The 24,421-nt window shown below is 41.6% G+C and overlaps 2 protein-coding genes across 2 annotated transcripts in view; both read right to left on the reverse strand.

The window, feature by feature from the left end:
• The window catches only part of nptna (neuroplastin a), a 54,787-nt gene extending 44,361 nt beyond the window's left edge, over window positions 1-10,426 (reverse strand). The window contains exon 1 of the mRNA XM_056452194.1: window positions 10,071-10,426. Coding sequence (XP_056308169.1) covers window positions 10,071-10,143 — 73 coding nt within the window. The 5' untranslated portion in view covers window positions 10,144-10,426. The remainder of the gene's footprint in view (window positions 1-10,070) is intronic.
• Window positions 10,427-14,195: 3,769 nt separating this feature from the next.
• Window positions 14,196-16,838, reverse strand: ugt5a5 (UDP glucuronosyltransferase 5 family, polypeptide A5). Its single transcript, XM_056452191.1, has 2 exons — window positions 16,756-16,838; window positions 14,196-16,657 (listed from the first exon to the last, which is right to left on the reverse strand). The coding sequence occupies exon 2, from the start codon at window positions 16,644-16,646 to the stop codon at window positions 15,069-15,071; it is 1,578 nt and encodes a 525-aa protein (XP_056308166.1). The 5' UTR covers window positions 16,647-16,657; window positions 16,756-16,838; the 3' UTR covers window positions 14,196-15,068.
• Between the last annotated feature and the right edge of the window lie 7,583 nt (window positions 16,839-24,421).

Consider the following 24,421-nt stretch of genomic DNA (forward strand, 5'->3'; position numbering starts at 1 on the left):
AGCCAAAAGTGTCCGCAGATTCTGTATGGCCCTAGTCAGAGCCGGCCCAAGGCATAAGCGAACTAAGCGGCTGCTTAGGGCCCCGTGGCCATCAGGGGGCCCCCAAGAGTGCACGAAATGAATGAGTGACTTTCATTTTGTTTGTTTGTCGGGTTATGGATAAGGGGTGGGACAAAACATATGCCCATTTATCATGTTATTTCCGGCCGCGATACATACTCTGGTGCCACGTATCGATACTTATCTAAATTTACAAAAGATATGAATTAATTAATTAGTCTTTCACACTGACTGCAACAGATTACCGCTTTAAATACAGTACATTCAGCCACCACCAGGCGCTTCCCATAACAGCAGATCATCAGAGACACACCGGCGTCATGTAAACCGCTGACAGGTGAGCCATTGCAATGGTGGAAATCTCAGGCATACGGACATTCTTCTGTCCAAGCTGGACCAAGGTATTTGTGTTTCAGACATCCAGCTCCCCCGAATTTTCCGCTAGTTTCTTCCTCACAGACGCGCTTTCACCTACGGGCAGTGCTGTGACTTAAATGTGCTCAAACTTTTTAATTCCGCCAAAATATGTATTAGATAAGGATATCAATAGGGGATGAACATATAATTTAAAAGGCCTTGCGTTTATTTAACCCTTACAGATTTTGGCAAAGTCTTGTAGATGGTATTTTGGCTAAAAATATTAGGGTAATTAAAAAATCTTTTTAAATAGATGAGTAAAAAACGCTACGGTTACTAAAGTAACCCTTCGTTCCCCGAGGGGGGGAACGGAAATGCTATGTGGAAACTTCCACTATGGGGATTTCGTCAGAATCCAATCATCTGAAAGAGTATAAAAACGGGCCAATGAAATGCCAATGAGTTGGCAGCGTCAGCGTGCACAGCTGGCGTCAATGACAATCAGTCATGCTATAAAGACGCAGCCAGTGCCATGCTCGACATCCTTTTCTAGCTGAAGAGACTTTCACGCTCAACAGCTAAGGGACAATCGTTGTGGCGAAGGAACATAGCATTTCCGTTCCCCCCCTCGGGGAACGAAGGGTTACTTTAGTAACCGTAGCGTTCCCCTTCGGATGGGGAACTCCAATGCTATGTGGAAACTTCCACTATGGGGAAATCTATGGAAAACGCCACAACGAAAGAACCTTACTGCGTCCCTGGCGAAGGGTGTGCCACGCAGTAGAGCGAGCGCACCTACAACGCCCCGAGACACAGTCTTCCAACGTGTCCCCTGGCCCTCACTTACCTGTTCAGAACAGTTATGTTTTTCGGGGAGTCGCAATAACCCAGTAAAATAGGTTTTGATACGACAGTACGTTGGGAAAGCGTTCAGTCCCGATAGGGAGGACGCTGCGGAGCTCACCTGTTACCCAGAGGGGAGACCTGGTGACAACCTATGGACTAGCCCAGAGATGGGGAGTCCTTGCATAAGGATGGTTAGCGGGGAGGGAAGACACGAGCCTGCCCTAGAAGGGGGGACTATACCGTGGCTGAGTGACCGTATGGGATCGCCAGCGGGGATCACACATAGCAGGCACCTATACCCAGAACGCGGGCTGACCAGCGGGCATGCCGACAACGTAACAGGCCAACACCTGACTTCTCCGCTGAGTCAGGTGCTGGGGGCCTCGGAGGAACTCTGCAGGGTTCGCCAAAGAAATGGGGAACTAAACTGACAAAGCTGAAAAAGCGCACGTATCTCCGGGTTAGGGAGAGTGGCGCAGCAAGCGTGTTTCGACACCTCAACCGAATCGTTTCCTCAATCACCAAGGGTTGCCTAATACCCTTGAGGAAACCGGCTCCACTCGCAGATTGTAAAATTGCAAATGTATTGGGTGTCACCCAACCCGTAGCTCTACAAATGTCTGTCAGAGAGGCGCCGCGTGCTAACGCACAGGAGGATGCGATGCTCCGTAGTGGAGTGCGCTCTCACCCCCGGGGGACACGGCTCACCCTGGCCCAAAGGCGAGGGAGATGGCATCCACTATCCAGTGGGCCAACCTCTGTTTAGATACGGCACTTCCCATCTGCCGACCACTGTAATGGACAAAGAGCTGGTCAGAGGATCTAAGGCTCTGAGTGTGGTCCCCATATATTCGCAAAGCGCGAATCAGGACACAACAATGAAAGGGCTGGGTCTGCCTCCTCCGCGGGCAGCGCTTGCAGGCTCACTACCTGATTGTTAAACGGCGTGGTAGGAACCTTGGGCACATAGCCGGGCCGGGGTCTCAGGACAACGTGAGAGTAGGCCGGCCCGAATTCTAGGCACGAGTCACTGACCGAAAATGCCTCCAGGTACCTAACCCTCTTAACCGATGCCAACACGACCAGCAGAGCTGTCTTCAAGGACAGAAATCTCAAGGATACTGAGTCGAGTGGTTCGAAGGGATCCCCACGTAGGCTCGTAGCACTACCGCGAGATCTCAAGAGGGTATGAGAGGGGGCGGGGTGGAAACATCCGCCTAGCACCTCTGAGGAACTGGATGATGAGGTTATGCCTCCCCACGGTGCCGCCATCCACGCATCATGATGAGCGGAGATGGCGGCCACGTAAACCCTCAGTGTGGAGCGCGACAGCCTTCGCTCCACCTGCCCTGAAGGAAAGAAAGCACAACACTGATCTGGCAAGATCGGGGGTCTTCTCGGTGAGAAGCGCACCACTCAGTGAATAGACTCCACTCCAGGGCGTAGGCATGCCTCGTAGAGGGTGCACTAGCCTGAGTGATGGTATTAACCACCGCCACCGGTAGGTTACCTAAGTCTTCCTCGTCGCGTCCTATGGACCCCACGTGGAGGTTCCACAGAACTAAGCGAGGGTGCCAGATGGTGCCCTGTCCCTGAGAGAGTAGGTCCTCTCTCAAAGGGACTCGCCAGGGGGGGCGTCGCGAGGAGGGAGAGTTCTGATATCCAGGTCCGGTTGGGCCAGGGGCGCAACTAGCAAGACCTGCCCCTCGTCCTCCCTGACCTTGCACAGAAACTGCGCGAGTAGGCTCACTGGGGGGAGTGCATACTTACGCATGACTCGGGGTGGAGTCGCCATTCTCCCGGGGAAGGAGCTGCCGTGAGAGCCTGTTGGCCGCACGGTTGAGCCCATCCGGGGTGTGAATAGCAAGCAGCGACTTCAGCCGCGTATGACTCCAGAGGAGCAGACGGCGAGCGAGCTGAGACATGCAGCGGGAGCGTATACCCCCATCCGGATGGAATACGCTACCGCGGCCGTGCTGTCCGTCCTGACCAGCACGTGTTGCTCCCTCAGCACCGGTAAAAAGCGGCGCAGAGCGAGAAACACTGCCAACAGCTCTAGGCAGTTGATATGCCAATGCAGCTGGGTTCCCCTCCACAGGTCCGCAGCAGCATGCCCGCTACACACGGCCCCCCACCCCATACTGGAGGCATCTGCCGAAACGACAGCCTGCCTGGACGCCTGACCTAGGGGCACACTGGCCCGTAGGAAGAAGGGGTCCTTTCCAGGGGGTGCGGGTGCGGTGACACAGCGCAGTGACAGTCACTCGGTGTGTGCCCGCGTGCCATGCGCGTCTGGGGACCCGATCGTGAAGCCAATGCTGTAGTGGTCTCATATGGAGCAATCCGAGCGGCGTGGCCGCGGCTACGGATGCCATATGCCCCAGGAGCCTCTGAAATAATTTCAGGGGGACCACTTTTTTTCCTGTCAAACTCTCTCAGACAGTTCAGCATTACCTCGGCGCGCTCTCGTGAGAGGCGCGCCTCCATAGTGATCGAGTCCAGCTCCAACCAGAGAAAGGAGATGCTCTGCACGGAGGCGAGCTTGCTCTTTTCTCGGTTGACCTGAAACCCCAACGGGCGGAGGTGCCGGAGCACCTTGTCTCTGTGCATAATCAATTGCTCCCGAGAGTGGGCTAAAAATCAACCAGTCATCGAAATAATTGAGCGTGCGGATGCCGGCGAGCCGAAGGGGCGCGAGGGCACCCTCCGCGAGCTTGGTGAAAACTCGCGGAGACAGAGAGAGCCCGAAGGGGAGGACCTTGTATTGCCACGCTCGACCTTCAAACGCAAACCGCAGAAACTGCCGGTGGCGTGGAAGTGTGGAGATATGAAAATACGCGTCCTTCAGATCTATTGCTGCAAACCAATCCTGAGGACGAACGCATCGCGTGATGCGCATCTGCGTAAGCATTTCGGAGCGCAGCCAGTGAAGGCAGCGGTTCAAAATGTGCAGATATAGGATTGGCCATAGCCCACCGCTTTTTTTTTTTTTTTTTTTGGGGGGGGCACGATGAAGTGCGGGCTGTAAAACCCGCGCTCCATCTCGGCTGGAGGGCCGGCTCGATTGCATCCTTCGCCAGGAGGACAGCAATCTCCTCTCGCAAGACAGGGGCGGACGCAGGACTGACCCTGGTCGCACGTGAACCTGGGAGGCCGTTTAGCGAACTGAATCGCATAGCCGAGTCTGGTCGTATGGATGAGCCATTGCGATGGGCTGGCCCGCGCTAACCAGGCAGGCAGAGCCCCCGCAAATGGTCCCACCCGCACGATCGCTGACGTGCCAGCGGCGGGGCAGCGTGGAGTGAGTGGGCTCATCCGGGGAGCGCTGGGGTCCCACAGGAGAGCAGGAGAGGAGATGTTCTCGTCTCGCACTCAAACTCCAGGAGAGGGGCTGGGAGTGGAGAGAAAGGAGACCGTTCTCTCATGCTCCATGAGCCATTGGCGAAATGCACCGATCCTGCGAGCTGGAAGGCATAGCGTCCCAGACTGGCAGTGTTCGGGCTGTCACATCCGGAGGAGGGGAAAAGTGCTCTTTCACTGAGGATTTTGATGGCGTTTTTTTTTTTTTTTTTTTTTTACGCCTTTAAATAACGTGCCCCGCCCTCCAGCGGGGAAAGAGCAAATTCCCTCCTCCCCAGATGGCCCGCCTCAGGGACGCTTCGCGGTCCGTTTTACCGAACTTAGCGGCGCCCTGGGCGGGGGACGCTGGTTGCCTGCGCGATGCTCGGCGCAGCCGCGTGGCCGGAGGCGCAGGCGGGGCGGCGAAGCAAAGCTGCGGGCGGGCGTCCTCGGCGAAAAAGCAGCGGATGTGGATGGCTCGGCGGGGGGGGAGCGGTCATACAATCCCGCCGATAGAGACCTCGCCCATCGCCTCCGACTGCTCTTTCACCGGCGTGAATTCCTGGGCGAATTCACTGCCAGTGTCGCCGAACAGGCCAGCCTGGGAAATGGGTGAGTTAAGAAAGCGAACTTTGTCAACGTCACGCACATCACCAGGTTTAGCCTGAGGTGGCATTCCTGGATCACGGATGTGATCATCGTCCTTCCCAGGGCACACACAGCCGACTTTTTTTTTTTTTTTTTTGTAAGAGCATAGTCGGTTGCGGTGCGGAGCGCATGCTCAGTCCTGGGTCAGAACCATCCTCGCGCAGCCGGGCCAGCGCCTGCGCTTGGTAGCGCTGGTAGGTGGCCATAGCGTGCATGGTGAGGGGGAAGGCGCACGCAGCACACTGCGTGAGCCTACTGTGCCCATCCAGGAAGAAGGGGATGGGGAGGCTTAGAAGGTCTCGCCTTCATCCTCCACATCACACCCCTCTAATCGGTCCGGCCGCGGAGCTGGGGGATAAACCATCTCCAGAGCCACGGCCGAAGCAGCCTGGGGAAGCACAGCCGCAAAGTCTGCTTCTGGATTCGACGCCGCGCTCAAAGTCCCGGAGGGAGCGAGCGGGTTCGAATCCTCTTCAGACCTTGACAGCCCAACCTCCAAGGATGGTGAGGATGGAAGCGCACGCAGATCGGGCAGAAAAAAGTGCCCTCAGGACAGCGTGAGTTTACTGTGCACTTCCGGGAAGAAGGGGACGGGAGGCTTTGAAGGTCTTGCCTCCTTATATCCTCCACATACACCCCTCTAGTCGGTCCGGCCGCGGGGCTGGGGGATAAACCATCACCAGACCCACGGCCGAAGCAGCCCGAGAAAGCACGGCCATCATGTCTGCTTTTTAGATGCTAACGCCGCGCTCTCCACCCCGGAAGGAGGGAGCGAGCGGGCTCGCATCCTCATCAGACAATGACAGCCCATCCTCCGATGCAGCGATGGACATCTGACCCCCGGTGTCATCAGGTGAGAGAGCGACCATCCAAGGACGGAGCGCTTCTCTTCACCTGAAGCTTGGATGGAGCGCGTGGAGGAGCGAGAGGTCCACGGCCCGGGGGCGGCGGATTTACTCTCACTGAAACCCTCAGATCTGCCCGAGTGCCAACCGCAGTGCGGGGGACAACTGGGGTGGGTGGCTCTTTTGCAAGAGCGAGCCGCGATCTTAACTGCGCAACAGACATGACATCAGTGATGGTATGCACTGCCCGCGAGCACCGCATTAACATGCTGGACCCCCAGACATGAAACGCTGTGCTCGTGCCCATCATCCGGGGATAGGAAACCACCGCATCCAGAAACGCACGGTCGGAGTGACGTCTTGAAAAAGACGCGCTGCACGACCGTGTTGCTCTTTTAGGAAAGCTTTTTTCCTATATACAAACCGCTCTTGGAGGACCGGACCCAAAGGACGCCAGGCAAGGGAGAAATACCCAGCTCGACCATCTGCCACTGCGTATACGCGCTCTGGACCGGGAGAAGCTGCTTCTCGATCTCTCTCTGTAGACACAGGTTGGAGATACCCTCAAAGACTCTCTCAGAAGCTTCGTGAAAGGCTCTGAAAGCGAAAGGATGTCGAGCATGGCACTGGCTGCGTCTTTATAGCATGACTGATTGTCATTGACGCCAGCTGTGCACGCTGACGCTGCCAACTCATTGGCATTTCATTGGCCCGTTTTTATACTCTTTCAGATGATTGGATTCTGACGAAATCCCCATAGTGGAAGTTTCCACATAGCATTGGAGTTCCCCATCCGAAGGGGAACTGATGTTCTCCACTGCTGAAAACTTCATACGCGATCAGAGGAGTCTGTTCTCACCTCTCAGAGCATTCTGATCAGTTAAAGAAAAAATATTAATGCATTAAAAATATTACAAATATTTATTGCATGATTGTTTATTCAAAATAATCCAGGGCTAAGCATAAAAACTTTCCATGTTTTCATAAAATAAGTTCATCAAGTTGTTTAAAGTTTACAGAAAACTAGATAGCAATAATTGACTATTTAGACAGTGTTTTCTTAAATGCATATTCCACAAAATTGAGATTCTGTTGCTATGATAGAGATGATTGTGATTTTCAATCACAAACTGCTCTTTGCATATCAGCATTGTTAAGTTGTTTGACAGCGGAGCGCTTGTTTTACATTGTTGCAATTTTATAAACATGCTGTCATTAAAAGAAACGCATCATAACCTTTTGATGCATTTTTTCCTTTTTGCATTTTTTTTTTATAAATTTTTTTTCATTTTTGATGCATTTTTTTCATGATATATTTGTGATTGGTTTTCTGTTGATTTATCGCAGAATCACTGATATCGTGATATTACACAGCCATTAACTGTGGATGGTAAATACACTGCAAAAATGATTTTCTTTCTTCTTTTTTTGTCTAGTCCAAATATCTAAAAAAAAAAAATTTACCAATAAACATTTTCTAGACAGATTTTTAGTCAAAATTATGTGCGTTTTTTTTTTTTTCATAAAAAAAGCTCAATAATCTGCCAATTAGGGTAAATAAAAGAATATTGTTTTTGGTTTTAAATAAGATTATTTTACTTATCTCATTGGCAGATTAATTTGTTCACTTTACAGAAAAAAATTCTCTTAATTTATAATTATTTATGAAAACTGAAATTTTTTTTCTAGATATTTAGTGATATGCTATATGCGAATACGTCTACAAAATGCTTCCTGATTTAATTTGAATTTGATGTAAATAGTTTTAAGCTATTTGAACTACAAAATGCATTTATGTTAACATTTATCCATTTTTAAAAAATTATTTTTATTGTCACTATTTTTGACTGTTTGGCAGCGTTTTGTGACTGAATAATAATAATAATAATAATAATATAATAATATAATAATAATAATAATAATAATAATAATAATAATAATAATAATAATAATAAGTATGCTATTGGCTACTTCCAACTGTTTTTGTTTCTGTCAACATTAATTACAGCTTAGATTAATGTTTTGTGTCTAATTGTTTAGTTTTGTGGCAAGTAGTCATATAAAAAGTGGGATCAATAGGCAGTTGATCAATAGGCAGTTGTTTCTGCAGTATAATATTTGGAATTGTCTTTAAACATATCTTATGATTTAAGTAAAACAACTACAGCAAATAAAATCGATAATGCATGTTTTAAATTTACAGTGTGCGAATAATCAAGGATCAACGATAATTTGTCACATTGTTTGCACCAAGGGGGCCCCAACTAAAATCCTGCTTAGGGCCCACTGAAGGCTTGGGCCGGCCCTGGCCCTAGTTATAGGTAATAATATCAGATGAATAATGAATAGTGGCCTAATAAAATGCTCGCGGTTTAATCGGCAATACTGCGGACGAAGACCAAGCGGTGAAATCGGACAGGCTCATTGTGTTACCGCTCATTAACTGAGCGCATCCGTGACGTCATAATGCACCGCGGTGTATGGAGAGAGATTAGACTCAATAATAATTCACGCAAAAGACACGATGTACACATGCGTAGCCAAATTCACGTACGTAAAATATTTATTTATACTTAAAAACAATTCACATGCACAAAATAAAAATACATTTTCATAAAATACGTTTCACAAATGCAAAACACCATTTGCAAATATATAAGAGTGTACAAAAAGTTTTGAATGTTTAAAATTCACGAGTTCATCCTGAATGAGAATGTGCAAATCCTCTCTCATGTACGACTCACCCTGAATACGAGTGTGTGCATTTTTGAGACTTTCCTGTCAGCACACACCTCCCACGTGAGTCACTCGTGCCCTGTAGCCAATAAGATGCGAGCTTACATGTTGGTTAGAGGAACAGACTGCGCAAAAGGAGCGCAGAGTGGTTGACATCGAGTACAGCTCTCATCTGATTGGCTGAGAGGTACGAGTTGCCTGTTTCTGGCAGGAAAGTCTCAAAAGTGCACACACTCGTATTCAGGGTGAGTCGTACATGAGAGAGGATTTGCACATCCTCATTCAGGATGAACTCGTGAATTTTAAACATTCAAAACTTTTGTACACTCTTATATATTTGCAAATGGTGTTTTGCATTTGTGAAACGTATTTTATGAAAATGTATTTTTATTTTGTGCATGTGAATTGTTTTTGTAAGTATAAATAAATATTTTACGTACGTGAATTTGGCTACGCATGTGTACATCGTGTCTTTTGCGTGAATTATTATTGAGTCTAATCTCTCTCCATACGGTGCTCCTCCGTTAAGACTTTAACGGGTCCGAGCGCACGGGGAGGACATTAACGCCAAGCACACCGCTGCTGCATCGGCTCTATAAATAGAAACATGCAGCAGAACGGACTGCTGCTATTTACGGCGCTGCAGAGGACCGCTGTTCAAAGCGGGTTCCTGCAATTATACCGTTGTTTCTCGTTTGAAGCGCGCAAGGATGCGTCAGTAAGTGCGAATTCCTGTCAAATAATCAAGCACAATTGCGAAATCTGCATTCCGGTATTATCAAGTAGGTTTGGGCTGGTGACAAGCAGCCGATGACCCATCTAAACACATCCAAAGATTCCTCTCTAAAAAAAAATCCATAATCGCAGCCACAAATAGACGCTCCCTGTGGGACAAGCCGCCAAATATTAAAATGTAACCTATTTGAGCATTTGAAGCAGGGCGGCGAGCCGCATCAGTGTGACAGAAATTGCTCTTTCAAGGAGGAATTGCAATGCGCTTTGACGTTTAAACCAGCAAGGACACGTTCTGTTAAATATTTAATTCACATAAATGTCACCTTTCGCAGTCTGGCTGCTCGTTTAGTTTTGGGCATTTCCAAAAGCATTGCTGAGGGTTGCTGAGTTTATCCTGTGTGGTTGAGGCAAATTACCTGCACGTGCCGCAACATACCCTAATTAAAGGAGCCTCCGCAACCCCATTTAACCGTAAAACACTTTTGGTTTTTAAAAACACCTTACCGTTTTGAGCAGAGCCCGAATGCAGCATCAAGACTCCGACTAATATCACAAATGGATTCCCGGCGAAAGACATTTTTCTAGGTCGTCCGTGGACCCGGAATATGTGTGTGAAGGGATGCGGAAGAGAGGGAGAAGAGAAGAGGTGCTGCCGAGGAGGATGGGAGTGGAGCGGGAGCTGCTACAATGACGAGCGACCCTGGATGGAGCTCGAATCGGGTCACTCAAAAAAGCCCGTCGCCTAGCAATAGCGAACACGGTAAGTGGATGCCGCCGCTACGCTTACATCCGGTTTAAAACGAGGCTTGTAAAGACGGTGGCGCTGTACTCTTAATCCCGCGATAGCACGAACACACACACACACACACGCACGCACTCCTGCCTACATCCCGGAAAGGTGGATGCAATCCTCAGGTGATTTTGAAATACGTGTAGGAGTTTCGTGGAGAAAATGGACTCGTTTGCTCTTAAGTTTACTCCTACCATACTAAATAGAAGGTTGCCGCAAATAAATAAATAAATAAATAAATAAATAAATAAATAAATAAATAAATAAAAAGATTTGTGACTAAATTATGTTAGTTTTTTGGCAGGCTGCGAAGCTGGCCCATTAAATGTTATTCACGGACACAAAACAAGCACATAAATTTACATTAATGTAGTAAAGCTAACTGCATTAATGTAGCTAAAGCTAAACATTAACTAGCTTAAATAACATTACATGTAAATACTCAAATGCAACAGATAAATAAAAATAGATATTTTTTATTTACAAATAACACAAGATAGCCTAGCTTGTGAATGAAATACTAGAATTCTTATTTTAAGTAAGTTACATTTTGATTTATACATTCAAACAATAAAAACACATTTATATAGTTTAGTCACCAAAATATGTAAAGGGGAGAGTGGGGGCAGTTGCAACATGGGACAGTTGCAACAAGACTTGTTCCTCCAATCAGTAATGTGCTATAGTGATACTACATATTCTCAGTTAGACCCTCCTTCAATCTGAGAGAAATCAGCCATTTGTGCCCATTCCTTCAGTATAAAACTCATTTTTTAAAAATAATTTACATTTTGCCTGTTTAAAATAAAAACCACCCTGATATTTTAGAATTTTTATTATTATTAAACTTTAATGAATGTTGCAACTGTCCTTGTGGGTTGTTGCAACATCCCCCTGCTCGGAGTCAGTTGCAAGTTTGTTCAAGTTTCAGTTCTGCATATATGATCTGGGTGTCTGATAGGGGTGGGTTTATTATATTATGATTTGGGGTTTCCACAAAAAAAATTGTCTCTGAGAAACTGAAGGAAATGTAAAAAGTGTTGCATCTAAAGTAGGCCTAGGCCTAAAACAATTTTGTTGAAAGAGCCAATTTACATAAAAAAATAAATACTCTTCAGAAGATTTTAGTTTAATTACGTTTTTGTATTTTTTCTACTCATTAAATTAGTTTATTTATTTATCCAATTTTTTAAATATGTTGTTTATATTATTATTATTATCAAATGAAAGATTATTTATAGTTTTGTATAATTTATTATTATTATTTTTTATTTTATTCTGATAATCCCATCAGATCCCCATCAGTTATGTTATTATTCAATAAACATGTACACATAGACATCACGTATATGCAATAAAGTTGCAGGTTAACTATGTCTGTATATAATAACTTATAATTGATTGTAACTTTAACTTGTAAGTTTTAACTGAAACAATAATTATTGTAAAAAGCTCTTTACAAATAAACTTGAATTGAATTATTGCAGTTACAGCCGTTAAAGGCTTTAACTGTATGTATGGATGTGTGTGTATGTGTGTGTGTGTGTGTGCGTGTGTGTGTGTGTGTGTGTGTGCGTGTGTGTGTGTGTGTGTGTGTGTGTGTGTGTGTGTGTGTATATATATATATGTATATATACACACACACATGCACACACACACACACACACACGCATGCACAGTATTTATGCATCATAAAATGTTTTAGTAAAACAACAATGATTTATTTAATTATATCTACAGATATAGTTCTGTAGCGAAACGGGCATTGCTCATTGTTTAGTTTATTGCAGGGATGTAAAATTAGGTTCCTGGGGGGTTGCTGCCCTGCACAGTTTAGTTCCAACCCTGTTTGGTTTCAACACATTAGCCTGTGGGTTTCAAATAAGCCTAGCTGCATCCCTCCAGGAACTGAATTTGACACCTGTGGTTTATTGTATTCAGACTAAACAGTCTATTACTGCCACACTGATCACATGACAGCATTGCCATTCTCTGACAAAACAAAGCACTTAAAACAAAACTAATTTCCCAACATTCTTCAAGTTTGTAGTGGAGAGTGGAAAAAATGATGGCAGAAATGTATTCTTTGGTGAATTGTCCCTTTACCTTTCATTTTTATTAGTCTCCTGCCATCTATTGGACATAGGAGGTACTGCTTCAGCAGAATAGTATTTCCCTTATTCCCTCGAGATTAAATGTTAGTAATAATATTAACAAAATGGAGTGCTGCAGTCCTGCCGTTAAAAGCCAGAGGCCTATCTGCTCCCTCCAGAATGTTCTATGGGTTTTCCTGTTTTTTTTTTTGTTTTTTTTATACAAGTCAAATAAGTTCTGTGTTGTAACATAGATCATAGGTCTCAAACTCAATTCCTGGAGGGCTGGTGCTCTGCAGTGTTGCTCCAACCCTAATCAAACACAGCTGATCCAACTAGTCAAGGAGTTCAAGACTACTATAGAGAGCTGCGGCCCTCCAGGAATTGAGTTGAATTTGAATTTTGAATTTATTGAATGGCATAGCCCCTTGAGATGAATCATCTAATTTTCGAGTCTCTAAGTTTGAGAGCATTGCGATACTAGGACATTTTGTTGGCGCATAAACTGCACAGATTCACATTTCAAACATTCTAATATAATTTACATTCCATATACTATAATAACCTTGTTTTATTCGGAAATGGAAAAACACCATTATGAAAAATCTTAAACAAAAATCTTAAAAAATCTTATATATATATACATTTTGTCATTTGTAAACACTTTTTTAATAAATACAGCAATAGTAATAAACGATATTTGAACAATGCAAGTTTGATTTCAAGCAAAAGCATTAACAAATCTCCAAGATTAAATATGAATAAATAACACTGTTGTAGCAATTCTCTTTTGTCTTCATGCATTAGTTTGTGAATGCTTGCACTTTTAGCCTTCTGATTAGACAAATTTGGCACTTTATCATGCACAAGCTGTTCACGGTGAATCTGATCAGAATAGATGCTATCTGTGAATTTTTCTATTATTTTTTATTGTATTGTTGTAAATGTCATTTAATATACAATTTCAGCCACAAGTGTGATAAGCGTGAAACATTAAGATAAAGATATAAAATCTGGGTAATACTTTATTTTGATGGGCCCAATTGCACATTTTGTTGACTAAAAGTTGCATTGCAATTACATGCCAATTCTCATTTGAGTATTAGTAGACTGTCTGCTTAATTTTTGCTGATACTTCTCCTTTAACAGACATTTAACTAAGAATCTTTTCAAGAACATGTCAACTTACACCAACCCCAACCTAATAATCTGTTTATAATCTAATGGAATTAGTTGGCATGTAGCTGCAATGTAAGCTAAATTCAACAAAATGCATTAAAGGGACCATCAAAATAAAGTGATACCAAAATATGTACTCTTACAAACACAGATATTGCACCAGGAAATAGAAATTAAGCCGTTAACTGTAATAATTTTGTGTATTTCGCCACCGTTTAATTTGATAGTCTGTTTGTTGAATTTAGGTTACATTACATCTACATGCCAACTAATTCTCATTAGATTATAAGTAGACTGTTAGGTTGAGTTTAGGGTTAGTGTAAGTTGACATGTACTTGCAAAGTTTATTAGATTTAGTTAAATGTCTGTTTAGCAGAAGTATCAACAGATATTAAGCAGACGATCTACTAATACTCAAATGGACCATTAAAATAAAGTGTTACCATAAATATTTTTTATTTTGTCTAAATATGAATTTATGTTCAAAACCTTTATATAATATGCATTTATCATCAATTTCAACTGTGAACTTCAAAATTAAGTTGACATCAATAACAACAATAAATGTAAAACAGAAAACAATTTATTACACTTTCTAAAACATCCCACAAAATGTCCCAGTGTGTACATTTAAGTACTGATCAATATTAATTAACAATTAATAATATTAATTAATTATGCACTTGTAAGTTATAGCTTGGAATTATTGGATGTAATTATTCCCTGTTATTAATACAGTAAGTAGCTGAAATGTGTGACAAAGACAGTGTAAATCTGTGTGTAAACCTCCTAAAACTGAATTATTTTTATTAAAAACTTTATTAGTATTTATGATCAACTTCCCACAAAACATTGAAATTCTGAATTAAAAAATAATAATAATAATAATTCCTGAGATTTGAGCAAAATATTCATTTAAATCTTCAAAAAGACATTGCAAAATAGTGTTAACAACCAAAAACAAAAACACTTTAAAATTGAATAGCTTTTGAGATCATACTGAGCATGTCTACAATAGTAAAAATTTCTTAGAAAATATATGAGATGTTCAAAGTCAATAAAAGGAGCCATCAAAACAGTCCATGTGACTTCAGTGGTTCAACTGCAATGATATGAAGCTCCAAGAACACTTATGTGCCATCAATCTGTAAAAATGACATAGTTTTTCTGTCTTCTCTTCCACTCATTTACATTAGAGTCAACAGTGCAATACACAAGCATAATTTTCAACTATGGTAAATGTGCACCCTGATCTGAGATGATAGGCGAACAGTCATTTTTAAGTCATTGTAGAGAATGCATGGAATGTTTTGACAATGTTTTTGGTTCCTTTTGGACTTTGAATGTCTCATGACCATTGCTGTCAATGTAGGATGAGAGAGCTTAATTATTTTGGGTGAACTAACCCTTTATTCCCTCAGATTTCAGCCAAATATTCAATCACTGAGTTTTTACTTTCTTTTTAAACACTACTTTAATACACGTGTATTTTACGATAGAGTAAATTATGACACAAAACAACACCAATATCATCAGCAGAGTCAAAATAACATCTATAGAGTTGTACTCAATCCAGGACATTCTGAAAGACTGCGTCCGTAAATGGGAAGCTCCTTTATTCCTCATGACAAACTCAATCCAGAACATGGCACGATCGAGAGGTTTCATTGGCTGGTCATGGTGCAGCTTGGACAGTCTCTGAATGTTTTCCTTGTAAGATGGGTTGTACAACACTTCCTTTAACGCCTCCAGAAACATTGTCCTGTTTAACTCCGCAATATCCACAAGATTTGCTGTGCCTCTAACTTTCATTCTAGACAAGTTGTCAGGTTGATCGAACACTATAGGGAGACCCAAAATGGGAACTCCATGATAAATAGCTTCTTGGATTCCATTGGTGCCTCCATGTGTTATAAACACTTTAGTTTTAGCATGTCCAAGCAGGTCATTCTGAGGTAACCAATCGACAAGTAATGTATTATCACCAATATTGACAGGTCGAGGTCCGGCATGTCTCCAAATGATTTTTTGGGGCAGTCCTGCAAAAGCTGCAGCAATTTCCTCTGTTATATCTTCTGGAAGATGGGTAAAAAGAGTCCCGAGGGACATAACAATGAGTCCATGATCTCCAGAACTCTTCACAAACTCTTCAAGAACATCTGGAAGTGGCTTGGATGGTTTGCACTGGAAGCCTCCCATATACACAATATTTGGCATTGTGGGTCGTGGAAACTCAAACGTGAAATCGTTTCTCATAAGCCAGATGTCTGCATCCTGAAGGATAGCTTTGTAATTGATTTCTGATCCAAAGTATTTTTCGCAGAAGGATTGGTAGTGTTTGGAGACGGTCCTTGCTTTCTGGAATTTTAAAAACATGTATACCAAAATGTTCTGCAAACGTTGACCAAAGGTCATCTTATCGGTCAGCTCTAATCCTGGAACAGGAATATATGAAAGAGGTGAAGGTGCTATTTCAAAATGTGCCTCTCCATTCATCGTCCAGCGGACATTTAACACAAGAGGAAGTCCAAGACGGTGGGCCAAGAAAAATCCACCACCGACAGCTGGATCTGTCAGAAGTAAATCATACTTTGCTGTCTGAAGTGAATCTATCAAGTCTTTATTTTCAAATATGCTCCCCATTAAGTGAAGCTGATTGCGATGCATCTCTTCAAATACCGCTCCAACCTCTGAAACTAGTTTGAGGTTTGTCCAAAAGGACCGTTTCTGTCTCCTGATGACCAGAATATTTCTTGAAAATTCCTCAAACAGCTCTTTTTCAATGCCACCTTTATTATAAACAGTGATGGAGGTGTAGAAAGGAGACTCCTCTTTGATATACCAGCTGTTTGAGGCTCTAAGCACTGTCACGTTGTGTCCTCTTGTATGTAACTCCTCAATCAGGACCTTCATGTTCACCCAGTGACTTCCATCCAGAGGAAACACCAACACTTTACCTCCAAACACTAGAGAAAATATGCTCAAGAATGCTAACAATGTAGCAGGAAGGGAATGCATCTTTATTTTACCTTTAATAAAAAATTACATTGATTGTTACTTTACATATCAATTTAACACCGCTTCAAATAACTGTTGAGGTAAAATGAAGTTAATCACTCTCACTTACCAGGCCGCCTGAAAAATACAACCACGCAACCAGCAAGGTGAATTACTCACTGCATTCCGCTAGTAAACTTGTGTGGAAACAAGTCCAGCCCTGCTAATATGAGCAACACAATGGGAGTGTGCATTGGAATATTACACCTCTGTCGTACAAAGCATGTTTAAGCTTGTGCATGGTTTTGTTTAAGGAAAGTGCACAGATTTAGTCTTACATTTTCTTCTGCGCAAGTAAAAAAAGCCTGCAGAACCACTACGACACTACATTTTTTCCAAATGTTCATTACATAATTCACAATGTAGACAATGGCGCAAGTGAAAAGCTTAAGATAAAACACAAATCAGGAAAGTAGAGAACATTTCAAAGTATCACTTTGTATAATACACTCACCAACCACTTTATTATGTACACATTACTAGTACCGGGTTGGACCCCCTTTTGCCTCCAGAGCTGCCTTAATCCTTTGTGGCATAGATTCAACAAGTTACTGGAAATATTCCTCCAAGATTTTGGTCTATATTGACATGATAACATCATTCATGTGCTGCAGATTTGTCGGCAGCACATCCATGATGCGAATCTCTAATTCCACTTCATCCCAAAGGTGCTCTGTTGGATTGAGATCTGATGATTGTGGAGGCCAATTGAGTAGATTGAACTCATGTTCAAGAAACCAGTCTGAGATGATTCACGCTCTACGACATGGCGCGTTATCATGCTGGAAGTAGCCAACAGAAGATGGATACACTGTGGTCATAAAGGGATGGACATGGTCAGCAACAATACTCTGTATTCAGTTGGCTGTGGCGTTGACATGATGCTCAATTGGCACTAATGGGCCAAAAGTGTGCCATGAAAATATCCCCCACACCATTACACCACCACCACCAGCCTGAATCGTTGATACTAGGCAGGATGGATGTTTTCATATTATTGATGCCAAATTCTGACCCTACCATCTGAATGTTGCAGCAGAAATCAAGACTCATCAGACCAGGCAACGTTTTTCCAATGTTTTATTGTCCAATTTTTGGTGAGCCTGTGTGAATTGTAGCCTCAGTTTCATGTTCTTAGCTGACAGCAGTGGCACCCGGTGTGATCTTGTGCGTTCAGAGATGCAAAAACATTTGCATTAACGAGCAGTTGGATGTGTTTATTATTTTTGTAACTGATATTTAATGCAAATAATAAAGAAAATTTATGTGTAACACTACTGCCACAGAAGGATTTAAAACACAAAACATAATTTGAAATGAAAATGAGTGACACATTTCTGTATAAACACAAACCAAACGTGCTGATATAGTCGCAGAGCCATTCATATGTTTACCTCCAACCACAAAATGCAAAGAAACTGCTTGAACTCATTGAAGTTTCAGTAATTTACCTGCTGCTTTTCTTTTCGACACAAGATGGCGATGAGGACTAACGTTATTTGTAATTGAGGTCCAGTGAAGTAATAATTTTAATAAGTCTTATTCGTTCATTCATTCATTTCTTTCCGGCTTAGTCACTTTATTAATCAGGGGTCACCACAACGGAAGGAACCACCAACTTATCCAGCATATGTTTTAAGCAGCAGATGCCTTTCCAGCCGCAACCAAACACTGGAAAACACCCATACACTCTTGCATTCACACACATACACTATGGGCGATTTAGCTTATTCAATTCACCTATACCGCATGTTTTTAGACTCTGTGGGAAACCAGAGCACCCAGAGGATACACGAGGAGAACCAGCGACCTTCTTGCTGTGGGGCTATTGTACTTGGACGCCCTTAATTATTATTATGTTTACAATTATTATTACGAGAGGCTGATGCTCAAATAAAGATGGTTTCTTCATTTATTTATAATTTTATTTTGTCGTTTTATAAAATATGCATTTGCTCAGCTGTCACGTGCTCCGCGCAAGTGCGTGGCTGAAACGGCGAGAATTTTACTTTATCCTACTTAAAATACCACAGTTTGAGTAAGTTATGGATCACTTTTTAACTTTGTATTATAGTTTTGCATAACAAATAAAGGAGCTTGGAAGTCGTTGTTTATACGTCCTCAGATGACGCAAGTAAGTGAAACAGTGCTATATTTATTAAGAGACAGTTGTTGTAAAAATCAAATCATAGCTAATAGATAACAGCAGCATCTCTCTCTCTCTCTCTCTCTCTCTCTCTCTCTCTCTCTCTCTATCTCTCTCTCTCTCTCTCTCTCTCTCACACACAATTGTTTTATAAGTTCCTAAATTAAGATAATATCCAGACACAAACTTGTTTTCCATCAAACAAAAATGATATGCTATTATCAAAAGTTAATACTAATTACATAGCGAAATTTTCATTTTTCATAAAATAGTAAAATCAAATCAAATCACTTTTATTGTCACATCATCAGCAGCACGTGTGCTGTGATGATTGAAAAGCTTAGGTGCTGGCTCCAGACTGTGCAAAATACAACAACATACAACAGCATACTCCCATAAAAACAGGACAATATACAATTGGCAGTGTTGACAGCAATATGTACAATGAATAGGTGTATACATAGTTGTAGGCAGTATTGTTTTTAAGTATGGATTGGTTAAAGTGCAGTGCATGCTACATATTGATGGTGTGCAGTGAGGGTGTGGAAGAGTTTGTGTGGGGTGTGTTAAGTCAGCCTGATAGTCTGAGAGAAAAAAATTTCCTTCAGTCGGCTGGTGCGTGACCGGATGCTGCGGAACCGTGTGCCTGAGGGTAGCAGAGAGCAAAGTCTATGGCTTGGGTGGCTGGAGTCGCTAAAGATTCTCTTGGCTTTCCTCATGCACCGCCTGGTGTAGATGTCCTGGAGGGAGGGAAGCTCACCTCCTACTACGCGTCCAGCAGTTCGCACAATCCTATGTAGGCCTTTGCGATTGCTGCTGGTGCTGTTTCCATACCAGGTGGGGATACAGCCAGACAGGATGCTCTCCACAGTGCAGGTGTAGAACGAGAGGAGGATGTGGGGGCTCATTCCAAACCTCCTGAGACGCCTGAGGAAGAAGAGGCATTGTTGTGCCTTCCTCAGCACTGCGTCTGTGTGAGCAGTCCGTGTCAAATCCTCAGCGATGTGGACTCCAAGAAACTTGAAAGTGCTGACTCTCTCCACTGGTGTCCCGTTGATGGTGATGGGAGTGTGTTCTCTCTTCTCTCTCCTGAAATCCATCACCAGCTCCTTGATTTTGCTGATGTTGAGTGAGAGGTGGTTTTCCTGACACCACTGCGTCAGAGTGTGCACCTCCTCTCTGTAGGCCGTCTCATCATTATTGGTGATTAGGCCCACCACCGTTGTGTCATCAGCAAATTTAACGATGACGTTGGAGCTGTGTTTGGCTGTACAGTCATGTGTGTACAGGGAGTACAGGAGTGGGCTGAGAACACAGCTCTGTGGAGCACCAGTGTTGAGGATCAGTGTGGATGAGGTGATGTTGTTCATTCTGACCACTTGGCGTCTGCTTGACAGGAAGTCCAGGATCCAGCTGCACAGACAGCTGTGTAGGCCCAGAGCCTGGAGCTTCACCACCAGCTTGGCAGGCACTTTGGTGTTGAATGCTGAGCTGTAGTCCACAAACAGCATTCTCACATATGTGTTTTTGTTTTCCAGGTGAGACAGAGCAGTGTGCAAGGTGAAAGCAATTGCATTATCAGTGGAGCAGTTATTTCGTCACCTTAGAATTGTTAGGTTCTATCTGCGTTCTGAATGATTTTGAGATATTGGGCTTCAAAGTTTTTGCATTCCATATAGCAAACAATATGTGTGTAACAGTTCTCTTTCGTACACTAACATGACAGAGACCCTAAGGGTTCTCTAAATGTAAATGATCAAAGTTCTCTTACATTTGCAAATTGGAGTAAAAAAAACACAGTAAATGCAGATAGAACCTTCTCATTCTGAAAAGTCATTTTCTACTTGGAATTATAAGGTTCTATCTGTCAAATCATTCATTAAAACATTACTTTTCAAGAAATACAATCAAAAATATATAATTTGGTGTTGTAACAATATGTTGATGTTTGAGAAAGTTGAATTTTTGCTTTCTATAACATTTATTTTATGTTTTAGGATGAATATTTTTCTTGTTCAAATTAAGCATACAAGGCTGTGCTAAATAATTTTTTTCTAGTGCAGATTTATCTAATTAATATGTTAATATTTATAAAAGTTTTATGCTTTATATGAATTATTTAATTATATGACCCATGAATTAAATTAAGTATTTGCCCTTCAAGGCTTAATATTAAGTTTAAAGAAAGAGACGATGACCAGTTGAGTTTAATAAACACTGAAAAGTGTTTCACTGGCTATATGTAAACAAATAAATATATATTCACATTTAATATATAAATTTTTTAATATTCATCTCTTTTTCAACAATGTAAAATTTTACATTTCATCTAAATAAAGAAACACACACCTCCTCCTTTGCTTTTCCCTGTGAGTTCTTTCGTTATTTCCGCGCGGTGCACGGAGAACCCCGAAAGTTAAGTCAATGAAATCAGCCAATGAAAAGAAATAAAATAATTTTAATATTCTTCTTTGGTGTGTAGAACGTGAATGAGTTCAATCAAAATATCAACCAGAACAAAAAACAAAACTTCATATGAACATAATTAGAAATGTGATCGTAAAATGTTATTACATATTTTTTATTTCATGACTGATCTGAGACAAAACAAGGCAAATAAGTTAAAAGAATTACAAACGTGCAGTATAGCCTACATCCTATCAAATTACATTTTGTAAATTGTGAAGAACTTTTGAGTAAGAAATACATACATTTTCTTTTTTGAGTATGCTTTGAGTAACACTCAATCTCATCAAACCTTTATCTCAATAAGATCTCGATAAACCAGATTACAGTACAATCAATCGAACCTAATAATTAGAAAATAGAAGGATGCTTATTACCTTTGATAATCCATTCATTGATTTTCTTTTCGGCTTAGTCCTTTTATTAGTCCGGGGTCGCCACAGTGGAATGAATCGCTAAGTTATCCAAGATATGTTTTACACAGCGGATGCCCATCCAGCTGCAACCCATCATTGGGAAAGATCCATACACACACATTCACAATTTAGCTAACCCAATTCACCTATACCAAATGTTTTTGGACTTGTGGGGGAAACCGGAGCACCCGGAGGAAACCCACGCGAACATGGGAAAAACATGCAAACTCCACACAGAAATGCCAACTGACTCAGCCAAGGCTTGAACCAGCGACCTTCTTGCTGTGAGGCGAACGTGCTACCCACTGCGCCACCGTGCAGCCGCAAAAGGGAATAATATCACGGTTAAATAATCAAAACTGATATTTCACAAATTGCAATGATAAAACGATTCTGCACTGCTGTCAAAAATAGAATTAGGTGTTAAATCTTTAATATTATAGCTTGACTTGTGAGTAATTCCAGCGTTATGGATGTGACATTTACAGTAAAATCTCAAAACACAAGTCTCAGAGAAAGTATATGTTAACATTAAATTGAAACATCTGTTTATATTTTCCAAAACAACTAACCACATAGTTATGGATTAGAAAAATATCAATGTATAAACATATTTCATACTTTAAATGAGGGAAATAAACATGCGTTATGGATGTGACAAAAAACCATTAGCGAACTGTACAACTGTAATGTGTAACTTTGGTAAATCAAATGTAATAGTTTGAAAACATTAAAAGAGACATTTGAGAATTTTTACAGTACTGTAACATTCAAGCCTGCTCAAAAAACTTAGAAAGGGTTTCACTATTTTAGTGAACACTTAATTTTTTATGGCAAGGTTGACATTTGCATGGAATTCCTCCTGTACAACTGGACCATTATTTGGGTATATTTTAGCTTTGAAAATGTAAGATAACAACATATAAGTCCCTCTGCATCAGATTTAAAAGATTCTCAATCGGTATAAATGTTAGGAAGAGATAGTATACCATGATTGGATGCCTCTTTATAGCATGGTATTCACAGAACTTTGTCAGATAAGCGTTATAATTCAGAGAAGACGTCATAATTCTCTTGATTTCATCACAAATGCAAAGGTTAGAATAATAGCCCTTGTAAACTCTTTCTCTAAACTCTAGACTATGTTTCCATCTAAAGATGTGAATTAAACTTACAGTATGTACAAAACTGTAATATCGCATAAAACATTTGAGAATAAAGCAACGTTTCCATTAAAACAGTTAGAGAACAAAATCATCACTTCCTGATAAATAGGTGCTAAATATTTTAGAAAATGGAATTCACCGGTTAGGAGAAGCAACTGGGGGCTTTTCTATATAAATCACTTGTGCCTCAGAAAAAGAATGTAAAACTCAATGAATGTGCAGTGGCTTTTGGCAGTGTGAGAGCACTCTTTGGAAGAGCAGCCACTCAAGGCAGTTCTGAGATGTAATAATAAAACTGAACCACTTTGATGATGGACTTTGGCTAAGGGCTTTTAGAATGACCAAAAAACATTTCAGATGTTGTGTAGTGTGGTTGGTACCATCAAGACCATTTTCGTTATAACATGTTTTTGATGTACACGCTGGAATGGTTAAAGTGTTTCCGTCATGGTTTTGTGTGCATAAGTTAACCCATATGTACTGTTGGGGATGTTTTCCTCCACTCTGGGGTGATTTTGTGTCGTAATTTAGCCATAACTTTTTCTGTGTTTCAGCTAGCAGAATGATTTTTGGTGACAAATCTTATTTTGAGAAAATGCTTTGCTTTTCTAAAAAAAATAAAATAAAATAAAAAAAACCCTCAACAATAGACTCTGGGCAAATTTATTACCCTTTTGTTATGTTAGGGATGAACACATCCACTAAATTAACTGCTGTAAAAATCAGATAAAGATTTTTTGCATAAATCTGTTAATCTCAGTCCTGACCAAAACTACTAAACTACTTTTAGAAAATTACAGGATTTTAACTCTTTAATTGCCAAATTCACAAATGATGTCACTGATTTGGTGAAAAACACACACAAAATGACATAATTTCAATATAAAAAAGTAATCGTAGACTGGATTTTATTTAACCTTTTATAAAAGTCTTGGACATGTGAAACAACATTGCCTTTGATGCATTGTTTTTAATTAATTTAAATTTTTTTCTCCTAAATTTACAGTTTTTTCCCCATTGACTTCCATTATAACCACATTTTTTAATTGCAAAAGCATGGCACCATATAATCCATGCATTTTTGATTGTTGGTGGTTTTCCCTGTTGGAAAGAGGTAAAATTTGTAATTTTTACTGTTGATCATCAGTTGGCACCATTAAGCCCTTAGATAGGCCTGTGCAAAAAAAGCTTTGTTTCTGGATTTTTTTATGGAGTATAACAGCAAATTAAAGTGTGTGTATGTGTGTCTGTAAGTGTGTGAGAGTGACCTTTGCACACTTACTTTGATGTGTCTGAGAATATCAAAATATCCATCTCAGCTCTCAGAACTACATGGAGTAAACGAAAACAAGGACTGTGTATTTATGCACTATCAGATGTGGTTATAATGAAAGTCAAGGGGGCAAAAGCAGCCAGCAACAGTAAATTAGGGAGAAAAAAATCATAGCCAATGTTATTTTTTATATTGAAAATACGTGCTTTTTTTCACCAAATCAGTGACATCATTTGTGAATTTGGCAATTAAAGAGTTAAAATCCTGTA

This window comes from Danio aesculapii, chromosome 25, assembly GCF_903798145.1.
Source record: "Danio aesculapii chromosome 25, fDanAes4.1, whole genome shotgun sequence".
Taxonomy (NCBI): domain Eukaryota; kingdom Metazoa; phylum Chordata; class Actinopteri; order Cypriniformes; family Danionidae; genus Danio; species Danio aesculapii.